This window comes from Labeo rohita, chromosome 3, assembly GCF_022985175.1.
Source record: "Labeo rohita strain BAU-BD-2019 chromosome 3, IGBB_LRoh.1.0, whole genome shotgun sequence".
Classification (NCBI taxonomy): Eukaryota; Metazoa; Chordata; class Actinopteri; order Cypriniformes; family Cyprinidae; genus Labeo; species Labeo rohita.
The window spans coordinates 33,011,055-33,033,559 of record NC_066871.1 but is presented as its reverse complement, the minus strand read 5'-3'; the positions used below and the strand labels follow the sequence as shown (position 1 = coordinate 33,033,559).

Sequence of the window (22,505 nt, the reverse complement as noted above, 5' to 3'; positions counted from 1 at the left end):
TAAAGTGTTAGCGCTGAAATAAAATGGTGTTGAAACTTTGGTAACACTTTGAACAATTCTGTTTTAACTTGCTTATTAGCATGCATATTTATAATATATTGGCTATTTATTAGTATTTATAAACCTATTCTGCATGACCATATTCTATATCCCTAATCTTACCCAATACCTAAACTTAACAACTACCTTCCTAACTATTAATAAGCAGCAAATTAGTAGTTTATTGAGGAAAAAGTCTTAGTTAATGGTTTGTTAATAGCAAGAATTGGACTTTAAAATAAAGTGTGACCAAAACTTTACTCAGAAATTGCTAGTAAATTTTACAAATAATTACAAACAAATGAGACGTAACACAATGAAATAAATATGAAACTTTGAAGTAGAAAGGTTGAAATTGTATTTTCCTGTAAAATGTACACCAATAATAATTTTATTTACAACTTTTAAACTTTTTTTACAGTGTAAAGCAAAGATTGATTAAATGCATGTTTTTAATAGTTGCTAATCTTTTAAATGAATTACAAAGATTCATTTTTATTTCTCAATTCTTATGCTGGTGTCAAATGAATTTTCACTCAGAAATTACTCATAAACTTCACAAATAATTAAAAACAATTGATACGTAACACACTGAAACAAACATGAAATACTTAAGTAAAAAGATTAAAACAACGTTCTTGTAAAATATATTACTAGTTTTATTTACAATTTCGAAAAATCATTTCTCACTAAACAAAGAGTTATTACTTTTTATTTCTTAATTCTTATGCTGTAAAAATTGTTGAAACTATTTTTACTCAGAAATCGCTAGAAAATATCACAATTAATTACAAACAAATGACACGTAACACATAAACAAAATAAACATGAAATTTTGAAGTAGAAATGTTGAAATAGTATTTTCTTATAAATGTACTCCAATAACAGCTTTTTTACAACTTTGAAAAATCATTTTTCACAGTGTAAACAAAGATTGATTAAATCAAGTTTGTAATAACTGCCCAACATTTAAATTCTTATGCTGAAAAAAGGTGTAGAAACTATGTTTCACTTAGAAATTGCTAGTAAATTTCACATAATAATTACAATTTTTTTTTATTTTATGTCATGTGTTTTATACCAAAGTGTAAAAGTATAAAAGATCACATGAGGCAAAGCAGGATAAAAGAATCCCCGCATTTGGAGATTTTATTTTATTAAGCAGTTTCATATTGTATGATCACTATAGATACAGAAGCAAGTTTTGAACCGTTTCCAAAACATGATTTGCACATTTACTACAAAGACTTACTAAACATATTTTAATAATTAAGATCATGCATGCAAATAAATAAGAGAGAATCATGAAATGAAGTTCAAGTCAGTCAAGACATTCACCACATTTTCATTTCAGCAAGGCGCAGAATTCTAAGGAAAAACAGAGAAAATCAAGAAAAAACAAGTGAAATACTGTTCTAAATATTTGATACTTTTCAGATATATTTAAAAATCTTTGTACACCCTGTAAATATGAAAGTGCAACTCTTAGTTAATGCAAATCTTAAGTTATTTCTTCACAGATAAAACTATTATAGTATTGAATGAGTTCCCACATACACTGTAAAAAACAATTTGTTGAGTCAACTTAAAATAATTTGTAACCTGGCTGCATTAAAATTTTAAGTTCAGTCAACTTTAAAAAAGTTCATTCAACTTGAAATGTTAAATTATACTAAGTAACAACTTTTATGATATTTGAGTTGAATCAACTTAAAATTTTAAGGCAGCTGGGTTACTTACCCATCTGTTAAGTTTAGCAAACACAAATATCTAAGTTGTTACTTAGTACAACTTAACATTTCAAGTTGACTAAACTTATTTTAGTTGACTGAACTTAAAATTTTAAGGCAGCAGGGTAACAAATAATTTTAAGCTCACTCAACAAACTGTGTTATTTATTTTTTACAGTGTATGCTGGCCGCTCTGTTTTTAAGTCAATATTGTCCAGTTCATTTATTAAAAACACTATTTTTATTAAAACGTATTTTTAAAAATCTTTTATTATAGTTTTGGAAAGAAATTGAACTTCTGCAAAACTAAGTTAAGCATAAATCTTTAGATCATGTTTCCAAATTCCCCAAATGTTAGATATAATATAACATAATCCACTATAATATAACACTTTTTGTACATCCTGTAAATATAAAAGTGCTTCTCGCATGCAAATCTAAGTTATTTTCTTCACTGTCAGAGTCAAACACCCCGCCGGAATGACATGTTAATTTGACTGGGGAGAGAGTGAATTCCCATCAGTGAATTCCCAGTCTTTCAAGACAATCAGTACGTCTGTACGTTTAAAAGGAAGTCGAAATGGTTTAATTCTCATTTGTACAGCTGATTAGTCCCTCAGGCTGAAAGAGGAGCCAGACAGTGAAGGCGGAGCCCTGGTTTCTATAGGAGTGCGGCTCCCAGGGGCCTATTCTGAAAGGCCTAAGTGCTGATTTGGCTTTACCTTCCATGCCAATTTTGCCGTCTCCATCGCTGTCCCCAGCTGCCAAGAGAGTGTTGGTCTCGGCCTCTGTGAGCTCCCTGGCCTTCGGGCAGAAGTTCTGAAGGAAGCGTCTGGAGACACAATCAAAGAACAGCACGTCACAATCAGAGAGAGGTGCACGTTGTGCCTTGAGCAACGCATACTAATCTACAAATAAACAACACTTGAAGAACGCTTTACTTCAGCTCCTCTTTTTCAATAAATCCACTCTTGTCCTGGTCCAGGGCCTTGAACACCTTCTCGCCATCTGAAGCGGCTTTACCTATCAGCCCCACTTGTTCAAAGAACGTATTGTAGTTGAAAGACCCTGGGGCTGAAAAACAAAAATGTACAATAATAAATATTTAGGCCTAAATGGGTAACACTTTACAGCATGGTGTCATTTGTTGACATTTGTTCATGTGTTAACTAGTGTTGGGCAAGTTACTTCCAAAATGTAATACATTATATATTAAAAGTAATTAGTTACATCACAATATTACTGTCTCTGAATTGTAATGCGTTACTTTTGAGTTACTTTTGCGTTACTTCCACCAAAATATCCACAGAAGTATGACTAGGCATTATAAAATTACAAAATGTAGTTTACTGATGCTCATTATACATCCAGTGGAAAGTGATGAGGTAGGTCTATATAGCATAAATTTATAAATCATATTTAGATTTACATTAACGTTACTTGTAGTTTAGGTTAAACACAGATGAGCACAAAATTATTACACTTATAAATAACGCCGGTAAATAAAGAGAAATGTTATAATGTACAAACAATAAACAAATGCTCGTAGAAGCGGCATGATTTTGGGTGCACAAGCACCCCTCGCGCTCCGCCTCCGCACCGCCAGCGAAACCGCCCGCAAAACCGCCCGCGGTTTGCCGCTTTCCGCATGTTTCCCATTGAAAATGAACTAGACACTCGCGAGTCCCGTGTGAAAGGGCCTTTAGTTGTAACACGCGTGGATTACATATTTCCACACACGCTAGCGTAACCAAATTTACAGTGTTTACTAGTTGCCATAGCAACACTATACAGAGCAAAAAGTGCGCCAAAAATCAAAAGCCTTTTGAAGATATTGCTGAATATTTATTTTACCATAGTGAAAAGTAAATTTCTGGCTGAAGTAAGTTTTTCATTTCAGTTTTTAGTATTCATTCAAAATGAGACAAATCTGCCATTATTTTAATCTCCAATCTGTTATTTATCAGTTTAGATAGTTTATTAATGCTTTGCAAACCAGCAGAAGACACTAACCAGTTTTATATTCCAGTCGCGCTGATGGGGAACGTTGTAACACTGCGTTACAATCTGCCCCGCTATTATTAAACAATGCTTTTCTATGACATTAGCCATGTCATTTTCACTATTTACTTATGGATATTAAAAAGAAACCACAAGAAACAGTTGAATAAAGACTGACAATCAATGTTTAATGTTGAGAAATTATTATTTTAAGAAATGTAAAGCATTTTGGCTTGATTATGTGTCTGGTGTTCTATGAGAGCTGTGTTTCGAGGGAGGGGAGTGTTTTTCTGGATGTCTGAATGTGCTTTATCTATTTGCGGGCATTGTTTTCAACTATACTGGGGTGCGTTTCCCAAAAGCATTGTTAGCTAACTATGGTGGTTAGGTCCATTGAACTCTATTGGTAACGACGGAACTTGCGACCATAGTTGGTTTTGGGAAACGCACCTCAGTATAGCTGTGTTTTGCGATCATAGCCGTCCCACGCATGGTTGCGATGTGTTCACTGTGAACCTCAAAAATTAGACTTTTTTATTCTTAAAAAACGCCATTATTTTATTTGAGAAATTGAATCATTTTATTTTATTGGCAAAATATTTTAGTTTTCATTCAGTCAGACAACATTTTAAGCTGTCATATGGTCATGTTACAGCGTGCCCCTCACATGTTACAATGTACCCCACCTACGGGGCATGTTGTCACTTTTCACTTCCTTTCTTTTGAGGTAAATAACAAAAAACGTACATGCTGTAATTATGAAACAAAGCTACATATTTGTACTAGACAAGTGTGAAAATAACGTGGAAAAAAATTGTACTCTGAACCCCACGTGGATTCACACAAACTGATGGATTCAAAAAGTGTTAGGTTGTGCCCCGCGCTCTCCTAATAATATTACCTAAATTTTATTAGTAATGCGTTATATAATATAGGTGCGTTACTCCCCAACACTGGTGTTAACTAACATGAACGAATACTGAACAATACATTTTTACACTGTTTATTCATCTTTGTTAATGTTAATGAAAACAGTCGTTCGTGTTTGCTCATGTTAGTTTACAGTACATTAACTATATCAACAAACTCAACTTGTGAGTTTAACAATGCATTAGTAAATGCTTAAATTAATATTAACTTACATTAATACATGCTGTTAGACTTAGTTCATGTTAACTTATGTAGTTAACTAATGAACCTTACATTGTAAACTGTTACTGATTTATGTGTTTGCATTTAATATAAAATTACCATCCATTTGAATGTGATGCATATTTGTCAGTCACATATACATGAAATAACTAGATTTATATATGTATCATCAGCAAACATGATATATTTTTAAGCCATTACTGTAAAAAAAAAAAAGTTAAAAGTTAAAACTGAAGTTGTAAATAACATTACTGGAGTACGTTTTACAAGAAAATACTATTTCAGTTTTTCTACTTCCAAATTTCTGTGTGTTACTTGCCATTTCTTTAAAATTAATTGTGAATTTTACTAGCAATTACTAAGTGAAAAATTTCTAGACCACATTTTCTTCAGTGATGTTTTAACTACATTCATACTTTTTAACTGAATAAACTGAATAAATGCATGATTATTTAAATAATATCTAATAGACATAAAGTGTATTAGTTTATGTTAAAACTGTATGGAAATTTTATACGCACTTTTATATGCAATTTAGGCCTATTTTTTATTTTAAAAAATATATATATATATATATTTTTAAACATTTATTTATTTATTGTTATTTTATTATTTTATTTAAAAAAATAAAAATGTATTTTTTACTTATTTATTTATTTATTTATTTATTCATTTATTAATTTTTTATTTAATTTAATTTTATTGGTACCACTTTACAATGAGGTTTCTCAGTTAACATTAGTTAACTACTTTAGTTAACATACTTCTACAGCATTTAATAATCATCTCAATATTAATTTCTTACCTGTTAAATGTATGTATTACTGATGAATATACATCACATACAGTTCATTAGTTTGTTAAAACTGTATGGAAATTTTATATGCAACTCAGATAATTAAATCTTAAATTTAGGCCTATTTTAATTTAATTTATATATAAAATGTGTTTGTAAAATATTTATTTAATTAATTACTTATTTTTATTAATTTATTTATTTTAAAAAATATTTTATTTTATTTTATTTTATTTTATTTTATTGGTACCACTTCACAATAAGGTTACCCTACTAACTAACGTTAACAAAGATTAATAAAAACGTGAATAAATGTATTGTTCACTATTTGTTCATGTTAATTAATACATTAACTAATGTTAACAAATGACACATTATAAAGTGTTACCGTTTTATTTTATTTTATTATTTTATGTAATAGAATATAAACCATTTGTCTGGTGTGACTTTGGTATTGATGCACAATGGACTTAAATAGTTTAAATTAATGTTAACCCAACAGAATGTATAATCATTTTTTAAAACCCTAAGGTACAAAAGCAAAAAAGGAACACCTCCATACATTATTTACCCCTAAATGCTATATATTACTACTTTAAAGCTACATATTTCATTTAGATGTTCATATTGGCACTTTTTTGCATTGGATATTGCATTGGTTTGGACAACACATTTTTGTGTCATTTGTAATGAATAATAACAATAAGTATGACTGATATCTGAGCGTGTGTGTGTTCTTGGATGCTCGGCACAAACACACCGGTATCCTGGTGGCAGCAGCTCCCCAGTCCCCGGCTGCCTGGATACCTGGATCTACCCATCCCCAAATGCCCCGGACTCACCGGCCTATGGGAGTCTCCCTGTGAGCATGTGTGTGTGTACAGCTGCAACTGAAGCAGCTCTTTATGTTGCTGCTCTTATTGAGAATAACAAAGCTGTTTAACATGAGTAAGCACATATGAATATGTGCTCTTGTAGATGAGCATAAGCATCAGTTGCATGTGCTGATGTGTGTGTATCACACCTTGGCAAGCCTGGATAGCTGTTGCAATGTCATCGTGCTTCAGGTGTCCTGCAAGTGCCATGTTTCTTCAAAAACTAAAGTAGTACAAAGACAAACTGCAATTAGAGATCCAATAAAATACTAAAAATGCATGTTTTAACTGCCTCACCACAAATTTGCATTATCATAGGGAATTTTTAGAAGCTTTTGAATGTACCAATAAACTAGTTTACACATTAACATAAATCCTGCTAACCTCATATTACTTCTGACCTTGAGAAAATGCAAGGATGCAATGCAATTAAAAATCTGATTTAGATATCTGACTTTACCAAAAACAAGTTCATTTTAGCAGTATAGCATATGTTAAGAAGCAGGTACTGACCTGTGTACGTGCTGTGGAAGTGAAGTGTGCTCCTCTTCAGGTGTATCCTCAGGAACAATGAAGAAACTGAGACCCTCTCCTGCTGTTGTGGAACCTAAAGTGCAGAGAGAGCACGAAACCCGTGCCTTTAAACCCAAGGAGGCCACAGAACACCTCCCTCCTCATTAGCTAATCCATGCAGATCATTTCTGATAGCTATTGGTTTGAAAGGATGTGATTTTTGCATATGCTCACAAAGGACTCAGGTGAGCTGAAAGGTCATTGGCTCTGGCTGAGACCTGTAATGATGCTGGGAAGATACATGGCTTGAATTTGTTCTGGTTTGTGCTGAATTGCAAAACCAAATTACAAGAAAAATCACAATCACATATAGGAATAAAACTTAGAATCAACTCAGAGAAGTTATAACATATTCCTAAAATAAATAAGCTAAAATCAAAGTTAAAATTAAATGGTAACACAATTTTTCAGCTGTTAACTGTGCATTAACTAACAATATTTTGTACAGCATTTATTAACTTAAGTAGGAAATTAAATCTGGTTGGACATACAGTAATGAACTTTTCACTATAAATTGTAACTGTGGCATCACTTTGATTTTGTAAATTAACTTTTTTTAAAAGATGTAGCTAGATTAAATGTTTACAGTGTATACATCTTATTTCACGGCTTTAACAACACTTAACGGAAGGCTGTTGCTTATTTGTTGCACCATTTGTGCAAAAAATTATAAAAAGTTTCTTTTGATTAGGCTGTTTTAATATGGTGAGGATATAAGGTGGTGAGCACTGGGAAAAGGCACTGGGGAGTGAGTTGCTGTGGTGATATAGTGTGATAGGAGCAACAGCGAGAGGACAAAATGTCATATACTTTAATCTATAGCAGCTCCAATGATTCTGCTGTTAGTAAATGAAGCTGTACAGATGTATGTTGTTTTAGGCATACAGATGAACATTGTGATTGCAGCAGTCACTTGAAACTGTCAAGTCTCTTCATTATTTTTGATAAAAACAACAGCAAAGACTGTGTTATATTGTGAAATAGCTATTTACGATTTGAATATATTTTCAAATGTAATTTATTCTTGTGATGCAAAGCTGAATTTTCAGCATCATTACTCCAGTCTTCAGTGTCACACGATTCTTCCGAAATCATGAAAATATGCTGATTTGCTGCTCAAGAAAGAAAGAAAAGAAAGAAATGTATGTTTTTATCCAGCAAGGATGCATTAAATTGATCGAAGGTGACAGTAAAGACATGTTTAAGGTTATAAAAAAATGATTTCAAATAAATGCTGATATATAAGTTTTTCTTATTGATCAAAGAATCCAAAAGAATGTAGCACAGATTCCACAAAAATATTAGGTAGCAGAAACTGTTCACAACATTAATATTAATAAGAACCATTATTAATAATTAAATACAAATGATTTAGCAGGAAATCAGCATATTAGAATGATTTCTGAAGGATCACGTGAAACTAAAGACTGGAGTAATGATGCTGAAAATTCAGCTTTGCATCACAGGAATAAATTACATTATAAAATATATTCAAATAGAAAACAGTTATTTTAAATTGTAATAATATTTCAGAATATTACTGCTTCTATTGTATTTTTGAACTAATAAAAGCAGCCTTGGTGAGCATAAGAGACTTCTGTCAAAGAAATAAAATAAAAAAAAAACTGAAAATAGCAATTATTCCAAATGTCAGAGCTGCAGTTTTAGTTATTGACTGTAATTACTAGTTTTACGGTTGTTTTTGTCAAATAAATGCAACCTTGGTGAGTATGGGAGACTTATTTCAAAAAACAAAATAAAACTTTTGACCGACAATGTGCTTAAAAACACAAATTAATTTCTTACACTAAAAAATGATGGGTTAAATACAACCCAGCAACTGGGTTGTTTTGACCAAGTGGTTAGGTTAAATATTTAGCTAAACTTTATTTAACTCCGCTATTGTTTAAAAATTACTATATGGCTGTCTTAAAATGAACCCCATATACAGGTGCATTTCAATAAATTAGAAAATTTTTAGTGAATTGTTGGCCTTCTGAAAAGTGTTCAAGTACTGTATATGTACTCAATACTTTGTAGGGGCTCCTTTTGCTTTAATTACTGCCTCAATTCGGCGTGGCATGGAGGTGATCAGTCTGTGGCACTGCTGAGGTGGTATGGAAGCCCACGTTTCTTTGACAGTGGCCTTCAGATCATCTGCATTTTTTGGTCTCTTGTTTCTCATTTTCCTCTTGACAATACCCCATAGATTCTCTATAGGTTTCAGGTCTGGTGAGTTTGCTGGCCAGTCAAGCACACCAACACCATGGTCATTTAACCAACTTTTGGTGCTGTTGGCAGTGTGGGCAGGTGCCAAATCCTACTGGAAAATGAAATCAGCATCTTTAAAAAGCTGCTCAGCAGAAGGAAGCATGAAGTGCTCTAAAATTTCTTGGTAAACGGGTGCAGTGACATTGTTTTTTTTTTTTTAAAAAAACCCAGTGGACCAACACCAGCAGATGACATTGCACCCCAAATCTTCACAGACTGTGGAAATTTAACACTGGACTTCAAGCAACTTGGGCTATGAGCTTCTCCACCCTTCCTCCAGACTCTAGGACCTTGGTTTCCAAATGAAATACAAAACTTGCTCTCCTCTGAAAAGAGGACTTTGGACCACTGGGCAACAGTTCGTTTCTTCTTCTCCTTAAGATGCCTCTGACGTTGTCTGTGGTTCAGGAGTGGCTTAACAAGAGGAATACGACAACTGTAGCCAAATTCCTTGACACGTCTGTGTGTGGTGGCTCTTGATGCCTTGACCCCAGCCTCAGTCCATTCCTTGTAAACTTCACCCAAATTCTAAAATCGATTTTGCTTGACAAGCCTCTCAAGGCTGCAGTTCTCTCAGTTGGTTGTGCATCTTTTTCTTCCACACTTTTTCCTTCCACTCAACTTTCTGTTATCATGCTTGGATACAGCACTCTGTGAACAGCCAGCTTCTTTGGCAATGAATGTTTGTGGCTTACCCTCCTTGTGAAGGGTGTCAATGATTGTCTTCTGGACAACTGTCAGATCAGCAGTCTTCCCCATGATTGTGTAGCCCAGTGAACCAAACTGAGAGACCATTTTGAAGACTCAGGAAACCTTTGCAGGTGTTTTGAGTTGATTAGCTGATTGGCATGTCACCATATTCTAATTTGTTGAGATAGTGAATTGGTGGGTTCAAAATCATCACAATTAAAAGAACCAGAGACTTAAACTACTTCAGTCTGTGTGCACAGAATTTATTTAATACAAGATTTATTAATAAGCTATTTAAAAAGTGTATTATTTAACTACTATTTATTAAACTGATTAATAAACATTCATTTATTGAACATATTAATAAACATTAATTTCCAACCCATTTGGGTTCATTTTAAGCCAGCCATATAGTAATTTTTAAACAATAGTTGAGTTAACTAAAACTAACAAAAACAAGGCTTCTTACTCTAAATGCCTTATTATGTTACTGTATTAACACAGATTCAAATGCCTTCCCTGGTGAAAAAACCAGCATATGCTGGTAGGTATGTTTTGATGCTGGTTTATGCTGGTCCTTGACCAGCAACATGACCAGCAAAAACCAGCAAAAGACCAGCTTAAACCAGCATCAAAACATACCTAACCAGCATATGCTGGTTTTTTCACCAGGGTTGAACAAAACTGAATCTTTTTTATAATTTCAGAGGGTCTTATTATCTTCACACATCATCAACATTTTCATCAAACGACTTTTAGAATAAATGTCAAAAAATCCAGACATCCCACTCTGGAAAAGCTCATTTTAGCATTAGCCCTTCAGCTCTGTATCCTATCCACCTTTTCTTTAATGCTAAACCTGTAAATGGGCGAGACTTCCGGTTCATTAGCTGCTATAAGGAAATGAGAAGAATAACAACGTGCAGTAAACTGTTTGCACAACAAACTAGCGTGTTCATAATTAAAATAATACATTAACATAATACAGCAAGACACCAATTTGTAATATCAAGCAGCAAACGAGCTGTTTTGTACAGCTAAAAATACCTGGACGCGGATAAGACCCATATATACAAATGGCCACGCTCCCTCAATAATAATAATAATACTAAGGAATTTATAACATATAAAATAATTATTATTCACCCATACAGATCGCCTATGGAAAAACAACAGGCCTATATATGTTTCAACAAATCGGTAATCCGTCTAAATTGTTTAGGAGCCTACTACAGCATGTTATGACCGCTTCACGGTTTCCTCCTAATACAGGTTTTACGTTGCTTATCAACCATAATCAAAACCTGAACGCTGTCAGTTTCTGTCACCACCGCCCTCGCGTGCGGCGCGCGTGACGCGAGGCGTGACGTCACGAAACATGGCGCTCATGCGGAAAGGTGATGCTGGACCACTGTGTTTACTGCGCTTTTGATTTTTCCACGAACCCAGGCGTTTTACAATGCTGGGAAAAGACATATCCTCACATCTAATCGTCCTAGAGAGGTAGTAAACAAACGAGCGGTTTTAAACGATGAGACGTGATCCTAAATAAGACGCCGGTATCGGTTAGCATTAGCTTAGCTTCATAAACATCACAGCACTGTCGTGTTAGCTAACGCTCATAACGCGACCTATGACTAATATCACACAACATGAGTCTTTGACACGGCGGATATAACGATATACATGTACATAGACGTAGATGAGCCAACCCAGGCGCTATTTGCGTTATTTATTTAGATGTAATAGCTGTTTCTAGGTAGTTGAGGTAGTGGATTAGCTGCAGTGGTGAGGATGGAGGCTCTTCGTGGAGGTGTGTGTTTACTAGGATTTGCCACTCTCACACAAGCTGCTCCAGTCTCAAATACACACGCAGGTAAGATGTCAAACACTGTCAGTCACATTATAATGTGTGTCTGCTCATATTTCACTCATATTTCATGTTGTTCTGTATGGTGGTAATACCATATTTACATGGTACTCTTACAAGAATAATGGAGTACTATCATGGGACATGTCCAAATATCATGGTAGTCTGTTGTTATGGTGTCAGAAGGTGAGTTGACAGCTGACCTGACTGTAAACAAACCGCTCTGACAGTGAGCAAAACTATCAGCAAACACGCACTAAACCAACACTGCATTGTTTTGAAACTGGGACTTAATGGATGTATTGACTGATCATGCTTCAATGCTAAATTATTCCTTGTTTTGAGTACTTTAATGAGTCAGTAGTCTGGGTTGTGTAATAGGTAAATCTTAAACCTCTGTTCTGGCCTTCTGAATGATCCTGATGTATGTGTCACTGTGAGAGGTTTTGCAAGCAGATGTGGTGAGTAAGCGATACGGTCATCCAGCGCTCTATATCAACTCTAATTTATACTTATTCCAAGGTATACAGTTTATCACTTAATGCATTCCCTGGGAATCAAACCCATGACACTGGTGTTGTTACGCCTTCTGTTTGAGCTACAGGGACTCTTAAACATTTTGATGTATGTTTTACACTTTTTTTAGTGGTTTCACCAGGTCAGGTGTCCAATGTCCACTGTTTTCATACTCCCCATGATGCTTTGCGCAAGTTATGCGAAAAACCTTATTTAAATGTAAACAATTAAATATGATACATAAGAATTAATTCACCTGTAGCATTATACAAATGCATGTTGCGTGAATGAAAAATGTTTAGTAACTGATCACATGTAATCTGTATTGTATAATCATATTCCAAATATTATGTACTTGTGATTAGATTAAATTGCATTTTTGTAATCAGACTACAGTTACCTTTTTATGGATTGCATGATTACATATTATTTACACAATCACAACATATTCACAATTTATTGATTCTCCCTAATTCCTCTTTTTCAACTCTTTTTCAAATTTTAATTTCTAAAATAGCGTACTGCGTTTGGGAAACCTTGACATAATGTAAGGTTTAATGCACGTCATGTTGTTAAATACAACAAATAGAATATATTTTCTTGCTCTTTGTATTTTTATGTCAATATGGTACAAGGCCAACCTATTTAAATCAATGTAATAAACAAGTTAGGTCAAAAGTAGGTCAAGTAGTAATCAAAAAGTAGTCTGATTACGTTGCCTAAAATGTGTAATGTAATTTGGAATTAGTAACAGATTACAATTTGTAAATAATCTACCCAGCTCTGTCTGGAAGTGCTTTTTGCCTTTTTGACATAAATTATATTTATTATTGGGAGAAATAATAATGTTTTAATGCACCCATGTGTAAACAAACTGGGAAAGAGGCATGAGATTTGATTTGAGGAGAAAAAAACGATTCTTAGTTCAATCCAGTGGATTATTCATATTCATTAAATCAGGAGAGTAGACTATAAGAGCACCGTTTCTGTTGTCTTCTTCATATTGTTACAGCCAAAAAAAAAAAAGGTGAGAACACAGCTAGCAGACTGAAAAGAGCTCTTGTCACAGATATTCTTGTGATAACAATGTCACATTGAAACACCAAGTGTTACATTATTTTCCTAATGCATAAAAATAAAGCACGACAGGAATTTTACAGCTGAGCTCATTCAGTAATAATGACAGATAAGGATTTATTTGTAGGCATAACCTTATTATATAAAATGATTTCTGTCGTTTGACTGTAAGTTCCCCAAACCGTAAGTGTCACTCATAATTTAAAACACAATAGACTTGTTCGGACAAAGGTGGGTAGGACTACTTCCTTAAAACAGGTAGCATGAGTTACAGTACGCCAACGTGTAACCCAGGCATACCACTCTTATCAGTGATGAATGATTTACTTGGTTAGATGGCCTTTTAGAAAGATGACTTAGTAACTACAAGCACTTTATAATCATGTTAGATCGTATGAATTATTTACATGTAATGAGTTTTATTTTTAAGACCACTTTCTACAAAGGCCGATTAGGCCATTTGTCTCTCAGTAAGCAAGTGGTCTGGTTAATTAGTAAGTACTGATGATGATGTAGTGAGAGAAGCAGTCAGAACAGTGTGATGAAGTCTGAGCTGACTAATAGCTCTGACCCAGATGGAGTCTTCTCACTGCTTTGCTTTTATGATTATATTTGTATTCAGAGTTCAGGCTTGACCAGCAGTCTTTGAAACAGTCAGGCAGGTGCAGCTTGGGCTGTGAATATTTATAATGAACATTTAATTTCATTCTTTTAAATGATGCAGTGCATTAAGAAATCTAAAATTTGAGTTTGGTTCTGTCTGATTCTTCATTCATTTGAATAATTTTGGTATGAGAGTTAGGAATAAATATTTCATTTAAAAACGACATGTTTAATTTTTACATTTGAAAAAGGCAAAAGTATGCATATGAGCATTGGATTTTATTATCATATTATCCACCATATTTTTCAACATGGATGTGAACTAGGGGTCGACTGATTATCTGCGCTGATATTAAGCATTTTTATGGTTATCGTATCTGTCATTTTCAAAACCCGTTTGCCGATAATATAATTTAAAAGCATTTACAGAAAGTTTTTGTCAGAGCCCTGACATATTGGTTCAAAATATCGGTTATCGGTGTACTTGATCTGCAGTCATCGTTATCTGAAAAACAAATATAGGTTAACCCCTAAAGTGAATTATTTTCTGTGGGTGTGTAAGACTTGCGTTATAGTTAAATGTTTAATTAATTAGTTAATTAATTAATTAATTAATCAGTTTATTTATTAATAGGTAATAACTAGAAGAACTAGAACAATAACAAAGTGCAGTAAACGGTAAAAATTTGTGCTACAGAAGCTTGTTTATGATTATATGAATAAATTTAAATTAGAGGTCGACCGATTATCTGCGCCGATATTAAGTATGTTTATGGTTATCGGTTATCGGTCATTTTCAAAACTGATTTGCCAATAAAACAATTCAAAAGCATTTAAAGAGTTTTTGTCCGAGACCTTGTTATACTTCATTTTGACCTTAATTTTCATTATTACATCAGACATATCGGTTCAAAATATCGGTCTACTTGATCTGTAATAATTGTTACTGGAAAAACACATAATGATTGACCCCTAAAGTGAACTATTTTCTTTGAGTCTGTAAGGCTTGTGCTATAGGCAAATATTAATTAATTAATCTATTTATTAAGAATTAATACTTGAAGAATAACAGAAGAATTACAAAGTGCAGTAAACGGTAAAAATTTGTGCTACAGAAGCTTGTTTATATGAATAAATTTAAATTAGGGGTCGACCGATTATCGGTATTAAGCATTTTTATGGTTATTGGTCATTTTCAAAACCGATTTGCCAATAAAAATAATTATAAATTATAAATAATAAAATTTTTGTCAGAGCCCTTGTTTTTCTTAATTTTGACATTATTTTGCATTTTTACACCAGATATATATATCTGTAATAATCTGTATCAGCACTGGCCTTGAAAAACACATATCGGTTGACCCCCAGTTTAAATAATATGATAACAAGTACCAGTTTGCAGAATCAAGCAGCATAATGGACCCTTTTCTTGTGCAGCTTAAACCACTGGAAGTGAATGAGACAGGAAGTCTTGCACATTCAGGTTACAAATGTCCATAGTTGCTCTTACATAAATAAAATGGACGATCGATTTTTGTAATTAATATTCAGGTTACAAATGTCCATTGTTGCTCTTACATAACTAAAATGGACGATCAATTTTTGTAATTAATGCTTTGAATTTCTGTTGTCAGATCAGTGTATTGCAATGCATTGATGTATGTTTACATCCCTAGTCACAGTCAGATCTGCTTTACTCTGCTTTGTTAGGATTTTTTTTTCATCTGGTCATCAGTGTAGAGTGTGAGTGTGCCGTCTTTCGTTTCTCATCCTCATTGCGTCTTCACATTCTTCCATGCAGATGAGCTAAATGTGGAAGGAGTGCTATTGATAGTTGAGTTGTCTGTGTTTCAGTTCGCTCCTATGACACAATTTCTTAGCAACAGACTTACAAATCAGGAAGCCCAAGCCTTTTTTAAAACACCCTGTTCCTGTACTTCGTGGGGTGTTGTCATTATTATACCTTACAAACAAAATGTGACATAATCATCATTGTTTATTTTCAGTTGGGCAGTTGCACAGTCATGCTGTCATTACCCAATAACACGATGAGAAATCTAGCAACAGTGCTTAAACCAGTCAGACAATCATTTTAGCAAATGAAAACACCTGTGCACAGTGCTAATCCTAGACAGTTGAGTGATTCAATTGGACAGACTAACCCTAACCTGTATGCAAAATACATATTTTCAAAATTAATTATTTAGTGGGTTGGAACGAATAGTTGGCTAGTTAGGTTAATGTGCATGAGATGACAGTTGGATGTGTTTGTAAAGCGCAACACATTGATAGTGTTACTAACAGCTAATCAACAAATAAATAGGCTTAATTAGTGTCATTTAACTTGCTACTGCATTTATCAAGGTCTGTACAAAAATGCATTTGATGGCTTTGATGGCTTTAGTGGTGGTATTGTGGCAGAGATTGTGTTTAGAGTCATAATCTTTATAATCTGGCAAATGTTGTACAAGGTCCTTTTGCCATTTGCTGAAGTTCACCCACACAGCACTTTATTTTTAGTACACTGACAGCCAGTATAGATCCGTCATGTGTGTTGTTAGTTTTGAAACACACAATGTAAACCCAAAATCATCAACATATGGCTGGATAATAAATTTAATAATAATTTTGATCACAGTAATTAAAGAGGCCTTCATCTTAACATTTTAATATTGTCTGAAATATTAAAGCCCTTGTGACAGGACCTAGGCCCCATTTACATGTGGCTTTAACATATTTTTTTTTAGTGATTAAATCACAAGTTGTCAGGGATGAATACAATAAAAGAGGTCTTGTAATTTTGTGATCAGATCATTGAAAGCACATACTGGAGCAGTCAGAAATGCATGCGACCACTGCATGTGAAATCTGCAACGCTCATCTGTCCCGACCAACTAAAGCTCATTGAAAAAACGTGCCTTTACTACCTACATTGTTGCGAAACAAAAATGTACCTATATATACAATTCACTGCAGTTTCCAGGCGAAATGAACACTGGTGGCAGTGAACTGCCAACATCTTTTATTGCTTTTCCCACAAATTAGGATTGCAGTGACAGATTATTGTTAAATAAAGACTTATTTTCTTGTGATACCTTCCGTGATGGCATGTTATGACATGTTATCAAAACTCATTTGCCATATGATGATAGAGTTGAACGATACGACCTAAAATCTAAATCTCTATTAATTGAACATTTTATCTTGATTATGATTAATGAACGATTATTTTTATTTTATTATTATTATTATTCAAGGCTCAACGCTAAGGATTTTTTGTACTGGCCCGGTGGGCCAGTGGTTCAAATTTTTACTTGCCCGGTCAAAATTTTCACTGGCCCTGTCACAAAAAAATTAAATAGTTGCTGTTATCATTGTTTTTGACTCCTGTTATCTTTTATTTGAATAAATAAGCTTATATGACACCAACATTTTACATATCAATTAAATTTTACTATTTTTGATTCCATTGTAGATACCACACTTAAACCTACTAGCCTAACGCGAGTTCAAACATTGTTCAAAAATTATTTTATTATTATTTTATTACAAATGAAAAGATGCTTTAGGGAAAAACAGCTGACAGACTGAAAGAGTCTCTGCCAGCAGGTGGCGCTCGAATAACAGTGATATTACGTGCTTATATACGCTGTGCTTATGAAGGCTACTTTAAATGCATCATACATGGGCAAATGAAAAAAGAACCATGTAAACTTTTCTTAAAACAGTCAGTTCCCCTCAGAGATACATTTATATAAACCCCCGTTTCAGTATTTAGGATAATATTTCCAATCTTTCGCGCATTGTGAACAGTGATCTTGCTCTGCCTGCTACAGTATGTAGGATGTCTAAAGAGTTCATAATATTTCCACACACATGACATTTTTAAAAATGATTGCATGCAGTTTGCGTGCAAGCCTGAAACAGAGATCGGTTGAAATACGTCTGGTTCGATCGGTGCATCTGTAGTGCACTGTATGAATAAACTATGAATAATGAATAAACTATGCATTAGCTACAAAGCTAATTGTCAAGACGAGTATTTAGATATTCGTTTGTAAGCTGTTCATCCATCAGAGACGCATCTCTCTGTGATCACTTAAAATTTTTAAATGAACAAGATTTAATAACACGTGCAAATGATAAACTTTAGTGACGACGCTTGAAATTCTTCAACTGTCCAGAGCGTCTTTCACGCTGGCCCCGGGCCATCGGGCACTCCTCGTTGTCGAGCCCGGTTATTATTATTATTATTATAATTATATATTTTTTTGCCCTCATATATATAGATACTACTGTAAACAAAAGCTTGCAGTGCTTGCCACGCCTCAGTGGTCTTCTGATTGGTCCACTGTTTTGAAACTGACATTGATGAGTGGTGCTGTGTGTAAAAGTTTAAATTCTGTTAACACGTCATCTCCGCCTACTTCCTGCCCACTCATTTAAAACACCATGATTGTGAAAAGAGGGACATTCTCATTAGGGATGGGACGATAAATTGCAATGCGAATCGAGAAATGATTCAGCATCGATTCAAGATTTTCCGAACACATCACGATTCTTTCTCAAATAGCTTTGAACAGCAGATGGCACTGCTTGCTTTAGAGACAGCCGTGCTCTGCTTGTTTCCAAATCCTTACACGCACTTGAACCTAAAATAATAATTTATACAATTTGAAAAGGTTGAAGCGAATTACAAGGGTGTTCACAGTGGGCTGTGTTTACAATAATCTCACGTCATAAAAGCATTCTGAGCCGAGGGGAAATTACATGACTCAGCCGAACGCACAAGTTCTCTTCAGTACCCTTCTTCATGAGCATTTGAGTGTGCAGATAAAAACTAGATTAGAGCGCCATCTGTTGTTAAAATCTAAGCTCAGAACCGATTCCAAAGAGAATGGCGATGCATTCGGAAGATCTCAGAATCGACCCACGAATCGATTTATTGTCCCATCCCTAATTCTCATTCTAGAGAGCTTTTGATTGGACGCAACTTTCTATATGCTTCTACTTGCAAAATCCATCAGTATTTTTCATTACACTAGATATAAATGCCCTGAAGGCTAACAGTAGCCACAAAGCTTTTAAATCTAAAATCAATAATTGAGTAGTTAGTTGGACGATTACTGTCATCGTGTTGCATTTGTACTTGAAACCCATGAGGCAGTAGCAAGTGGGCCATCTAAAACTCCACCTGAATCTGTCCACACATATGCCAAATCGAGAAAACAACACCCTGTCCAATTGGGTCATCTCCACTTCTGTGTGAGAGGACATCACTTCATTATGCAAGAGAGCCGAAATAAGAGCTGACAGCTTGGTGTTTATTGGCCTGAGAAGCAGTTGAATAATTTGTGCTGCTTGCCAAGTCATGATATAAACTCATGACTCAGATAAGAAGAACAAACGGGGAGGCGATTGTGCTGCTGCCCGCTGCTCGTCACTCATCAGAGGAGCAGGGGCTCAGTCAGACTTCAGTAATGATCAGCACATCTCTCAACCCCTCATAACCCATGCAGCTACTGAGCTGGAAGCCTGCCGCTTGGTCACAGATGCATTGACATTTAGGCCATTCACTGTTTAATTTTCAGAACACATGATGCAGCGTTGTTATTGATTTACTCTCAACTTAGGAAATCAGTAATGTAGTGCTTTCACTCAGGGATGCCAAGTTTTAATGTCTAAAACTGTTGACACGAATGAGACACAGTTTATTATTAATAATTAAACCTCTGACCTCCATTCTGCACAAGTGAGTGTTGTAAAATTGTACGCTCACACCCTGCAAGGGCTCATCTATGAACTGCTGTGCCTTTGATCAAGACAGTTAACCCTAGGTAACCCTAGCTTGAGACAGTTTGTAAAAAATGTTTGTATATTTTTATAAGGAGTGCATGGGTCATTCCAGTAATTGCAAACTTGCTCTAACCAAGAAAGATGGATATAAACAGTTTAACACGTTTGGTGTCAACTGGTTTTCGTGGAAGAAATATTAGCAACCGGAGACATTAATGTCTGGCAATTTTTGGAGATGGACTGGTGTGAAAGTGTCAAGACACATGCTTACATGTAAGTGTTCATCATAAAAACATTTTTAAAAAGGGGGCCTTTTAATAATCTAAAAATACGAGTGTTGGTTGGAAGTGACAGATTTAGCATCTTGTTTTTTGGCAGGTGGGTGTTCTTTCTACGCAGTCAGTGTCGCTGATTTCTTGGCGTTTGTATTGTATTGAACTATCTTGGGTTATTTCATGTGCCTGGGTCTTGTCTCTTGTGGCTGCCTAGCAACAGCTCTCTCATGAACATCCCAGTGCTCTTGGTGTAATTGCAGTGTTAGATCATATTGTCATTTGACTCTGCACTGAAGGGTTCAGGTGTACATTGCAGTCAAAGGGATGTGGCTTGAGGAAAAAAGGGCACGTTTACACGACGGTGTGCTAAAAACGGGAGTGTTTTTCCTTTGCATTTTCCACATACAGATGTCAAAACAGTCCCCATTCACGAAAACGACTAAACAGCATTATTCATGCCAGACCATTGTAAAAAAAACACAGCGTGATCACATAACACACATGCACATGACTTTTTCACAAATGTTCATTTTTGTAGTTTACACAGAGAAAACAACATTATAGTTTTCAAAAAGTTTCATTTTAAGGATGCAAAACACTGTTGTTGTGTCAATGAATGGCCAAAATGCACAGGTTTTGAAGTTCTGGTGCATAAATAATTCACTTGCTTGCATCTCTGCTGAATAAAAGTATTTGTTTCTTTAAAAAAAAACTTTCAAAAGATAACGTAACTGGAATTTATGAGGCTCCCCCTAGGATGGGATTGTAATACCATAAAATAACACAGAACAGAGTAAGTAGCTGTGGAAAAATGATCCTAAACCTTAAATTATTCAGTTAAATGCTGCAAACTAAGTCATAAGCACACAGTTTAAATCAGCTTGTCTTCCTGTCAGATGCGTGTGCTGTTTAATACATTTGAGACCTGTTTTCCTTAGTGTGTAACTTGCGTCCTTAAGGTTGTGTCCTTATCTGTAAATCTGAAATTCATGCAAACATTTCTATTTTGCATCTCTGTGAAGCTAATCAGCATTTAGTGCATGTATGCATGTCGAACAGACAAAAGCCCAAATAATACACCGTAAAAAAATCTGTAAAATGTATGGTAAAAAAAAGGCAGCTGTGGTTGCCAGAATTTTACAGTAAAAAACACGGTAGCAACGTTTTAGGTTTTACAGTTTTAATAATGCAATAAACATTTGTTTAACAACATTGGATGTAACATACAACTCTAATGTACAAATGTCAATTCACGGTTATTCACTGTAAATTTTACGTTCTTTTTCATTTCCAAAAACTGTGTACTATCATAAATTACATGTAATGTCCAATACAGTTTTTTTTTTTTACTATATATAGTAGGGGAACTTACCGTTAACCATTTAACAGATTTTTACTGTAGCGTTTTTACAGTCTTTTGCTGTTAAAATCAGTCATTTTTTACAGTGTAATATATATTTTAAGGCAGTCAGAGTACCCGATTTAAACAATCCTGGATTGCATTTTTCCCTTGTTGAGTAACTGGCAAAATATTGGAGGTGGTGCATTCTGCAGACAAGAATCCATTTTCTGAGGCTGCGGGAAATATTAAACCCATTTTAAAATGATAATAAAGCATAATGCTATACCAATTATTATTGCATAATTGCCATTATATATAGTGCTGTGCAACGATTAATCATGATTAACCACATGCAATTTTTTTTGTTTACATAATATATGTGTGTGTACTGTGTATATTTATTATGCATATAAAAAAAAACACACATACAGTATATATTTTGAAAATATTTACGTATATATTTTTATTGATATAATATTATATATAATTATATTTAATATATAAATATATTTTTCTTATATATCCGTGCATGTGTGTATTTATATATACATAATAAATATACACAGTACACATATATTTTGTAAGCAAAACTTTTATTTTGTATGTGATTAATCATGATTAATCGTTGTACAACGCTAATTACATATATATTTTAATTAATTTTAAAGGCCATTGTTTACTTAGGTCTATTTATATTACCTAAAAAAAGTATAATTATCCGATTACTCGATTAATCGACAGAACAATTGTCCAATTACTTGATTACCAAAATAATTGTTAGTGACAACCGTAGTATATTTTGCTAAAATAGTTTATATCCAAATGGTGAAAAAGTTAAAATCTCTTCCCTTATTTACAACAGCACCTTAAACTGCAGTACAAAGAGTGTTTTACAGCTG

General features: G+C 34.2%; 2 protein-coding genes across 3 annotated transcripts in view; one reads left to right on the top strand and one right to left on the bottom strand.

The window, feature by feature from the left end:
• Nucleotides 1-1,157: 1,157 nt before the first annotated feature.
• On the bottom strand, nt 1,158-7,207 carry pvalb5 (parvalbumin 5). Its single transcript, XM_051106707.1, has 5 exons — nt 7,107-7,207; nt 6,743-6,816; nt 2,711-2,843; nt 2,492-2,601; nt 1,158-1,407 (listed from the first exon to the last, which is right to left on the bottom strand). The coding sequence occupies exons 2-5, from the start codon at nt 6,801-6,803 to the stop codon at nt 1,385-1,387; spliced, it is 327 nt and encodes a 108-aa protein (XP_050962664.1). The 5' UTR covers nt 6,804-6,816; nt 7,107-7,207; the 3' UTR covers nt 1,158-1,384.
• Nucleotides 7,208-11,495: 4,288 nt separating this feature from the next.
• The window catches only part of lmtk2 (lemur tyrosine kinase 2), a 41,862-nt gene continuing 30,852 nt past the window's right edge, over nt 11,496-22,505 (top strand). For both annotated transcript variants that reach the window (XM_051101469.1, XM_051101463.1), the window contains exon 1: nt 11,496-12,003. In XM_051101469.1, coding sequence (XP_050957426.1) covers nt 11,922-12,003 — 82 coding nt within the window. In that variant the 5' untranslated portion in view covers nt 11,496-11,921. The remainder of the gene's footprint in view (nt 12,004-22,505) is intronic.

Excerpts from the sequence above, each read along its gene's own strand:
- pvalb5 (XM_051106707.1), bottom strand. The coding sequence starts at position 6,803 with ATGGCACTTGCAGGACACCTGAAGCACGATGACATTGCAACAGCTATC. Across the intron at positions 2,844-6,742 it reads AGCTATCCAGGCTTGCCAAG|CCCCAGGGTCTTTCAACTAC; the intron begins GTGTGATACACA and ends TTTGTTTTTCAG. Across the intron at positions 1,408-2,491 it reads CGGCAAAATTGGCATGGAAG|AATTCTGCGCCTTGCTGAAA; the intron begins GTAAAGCCAAAT and ends GTTTTTCCTTAG.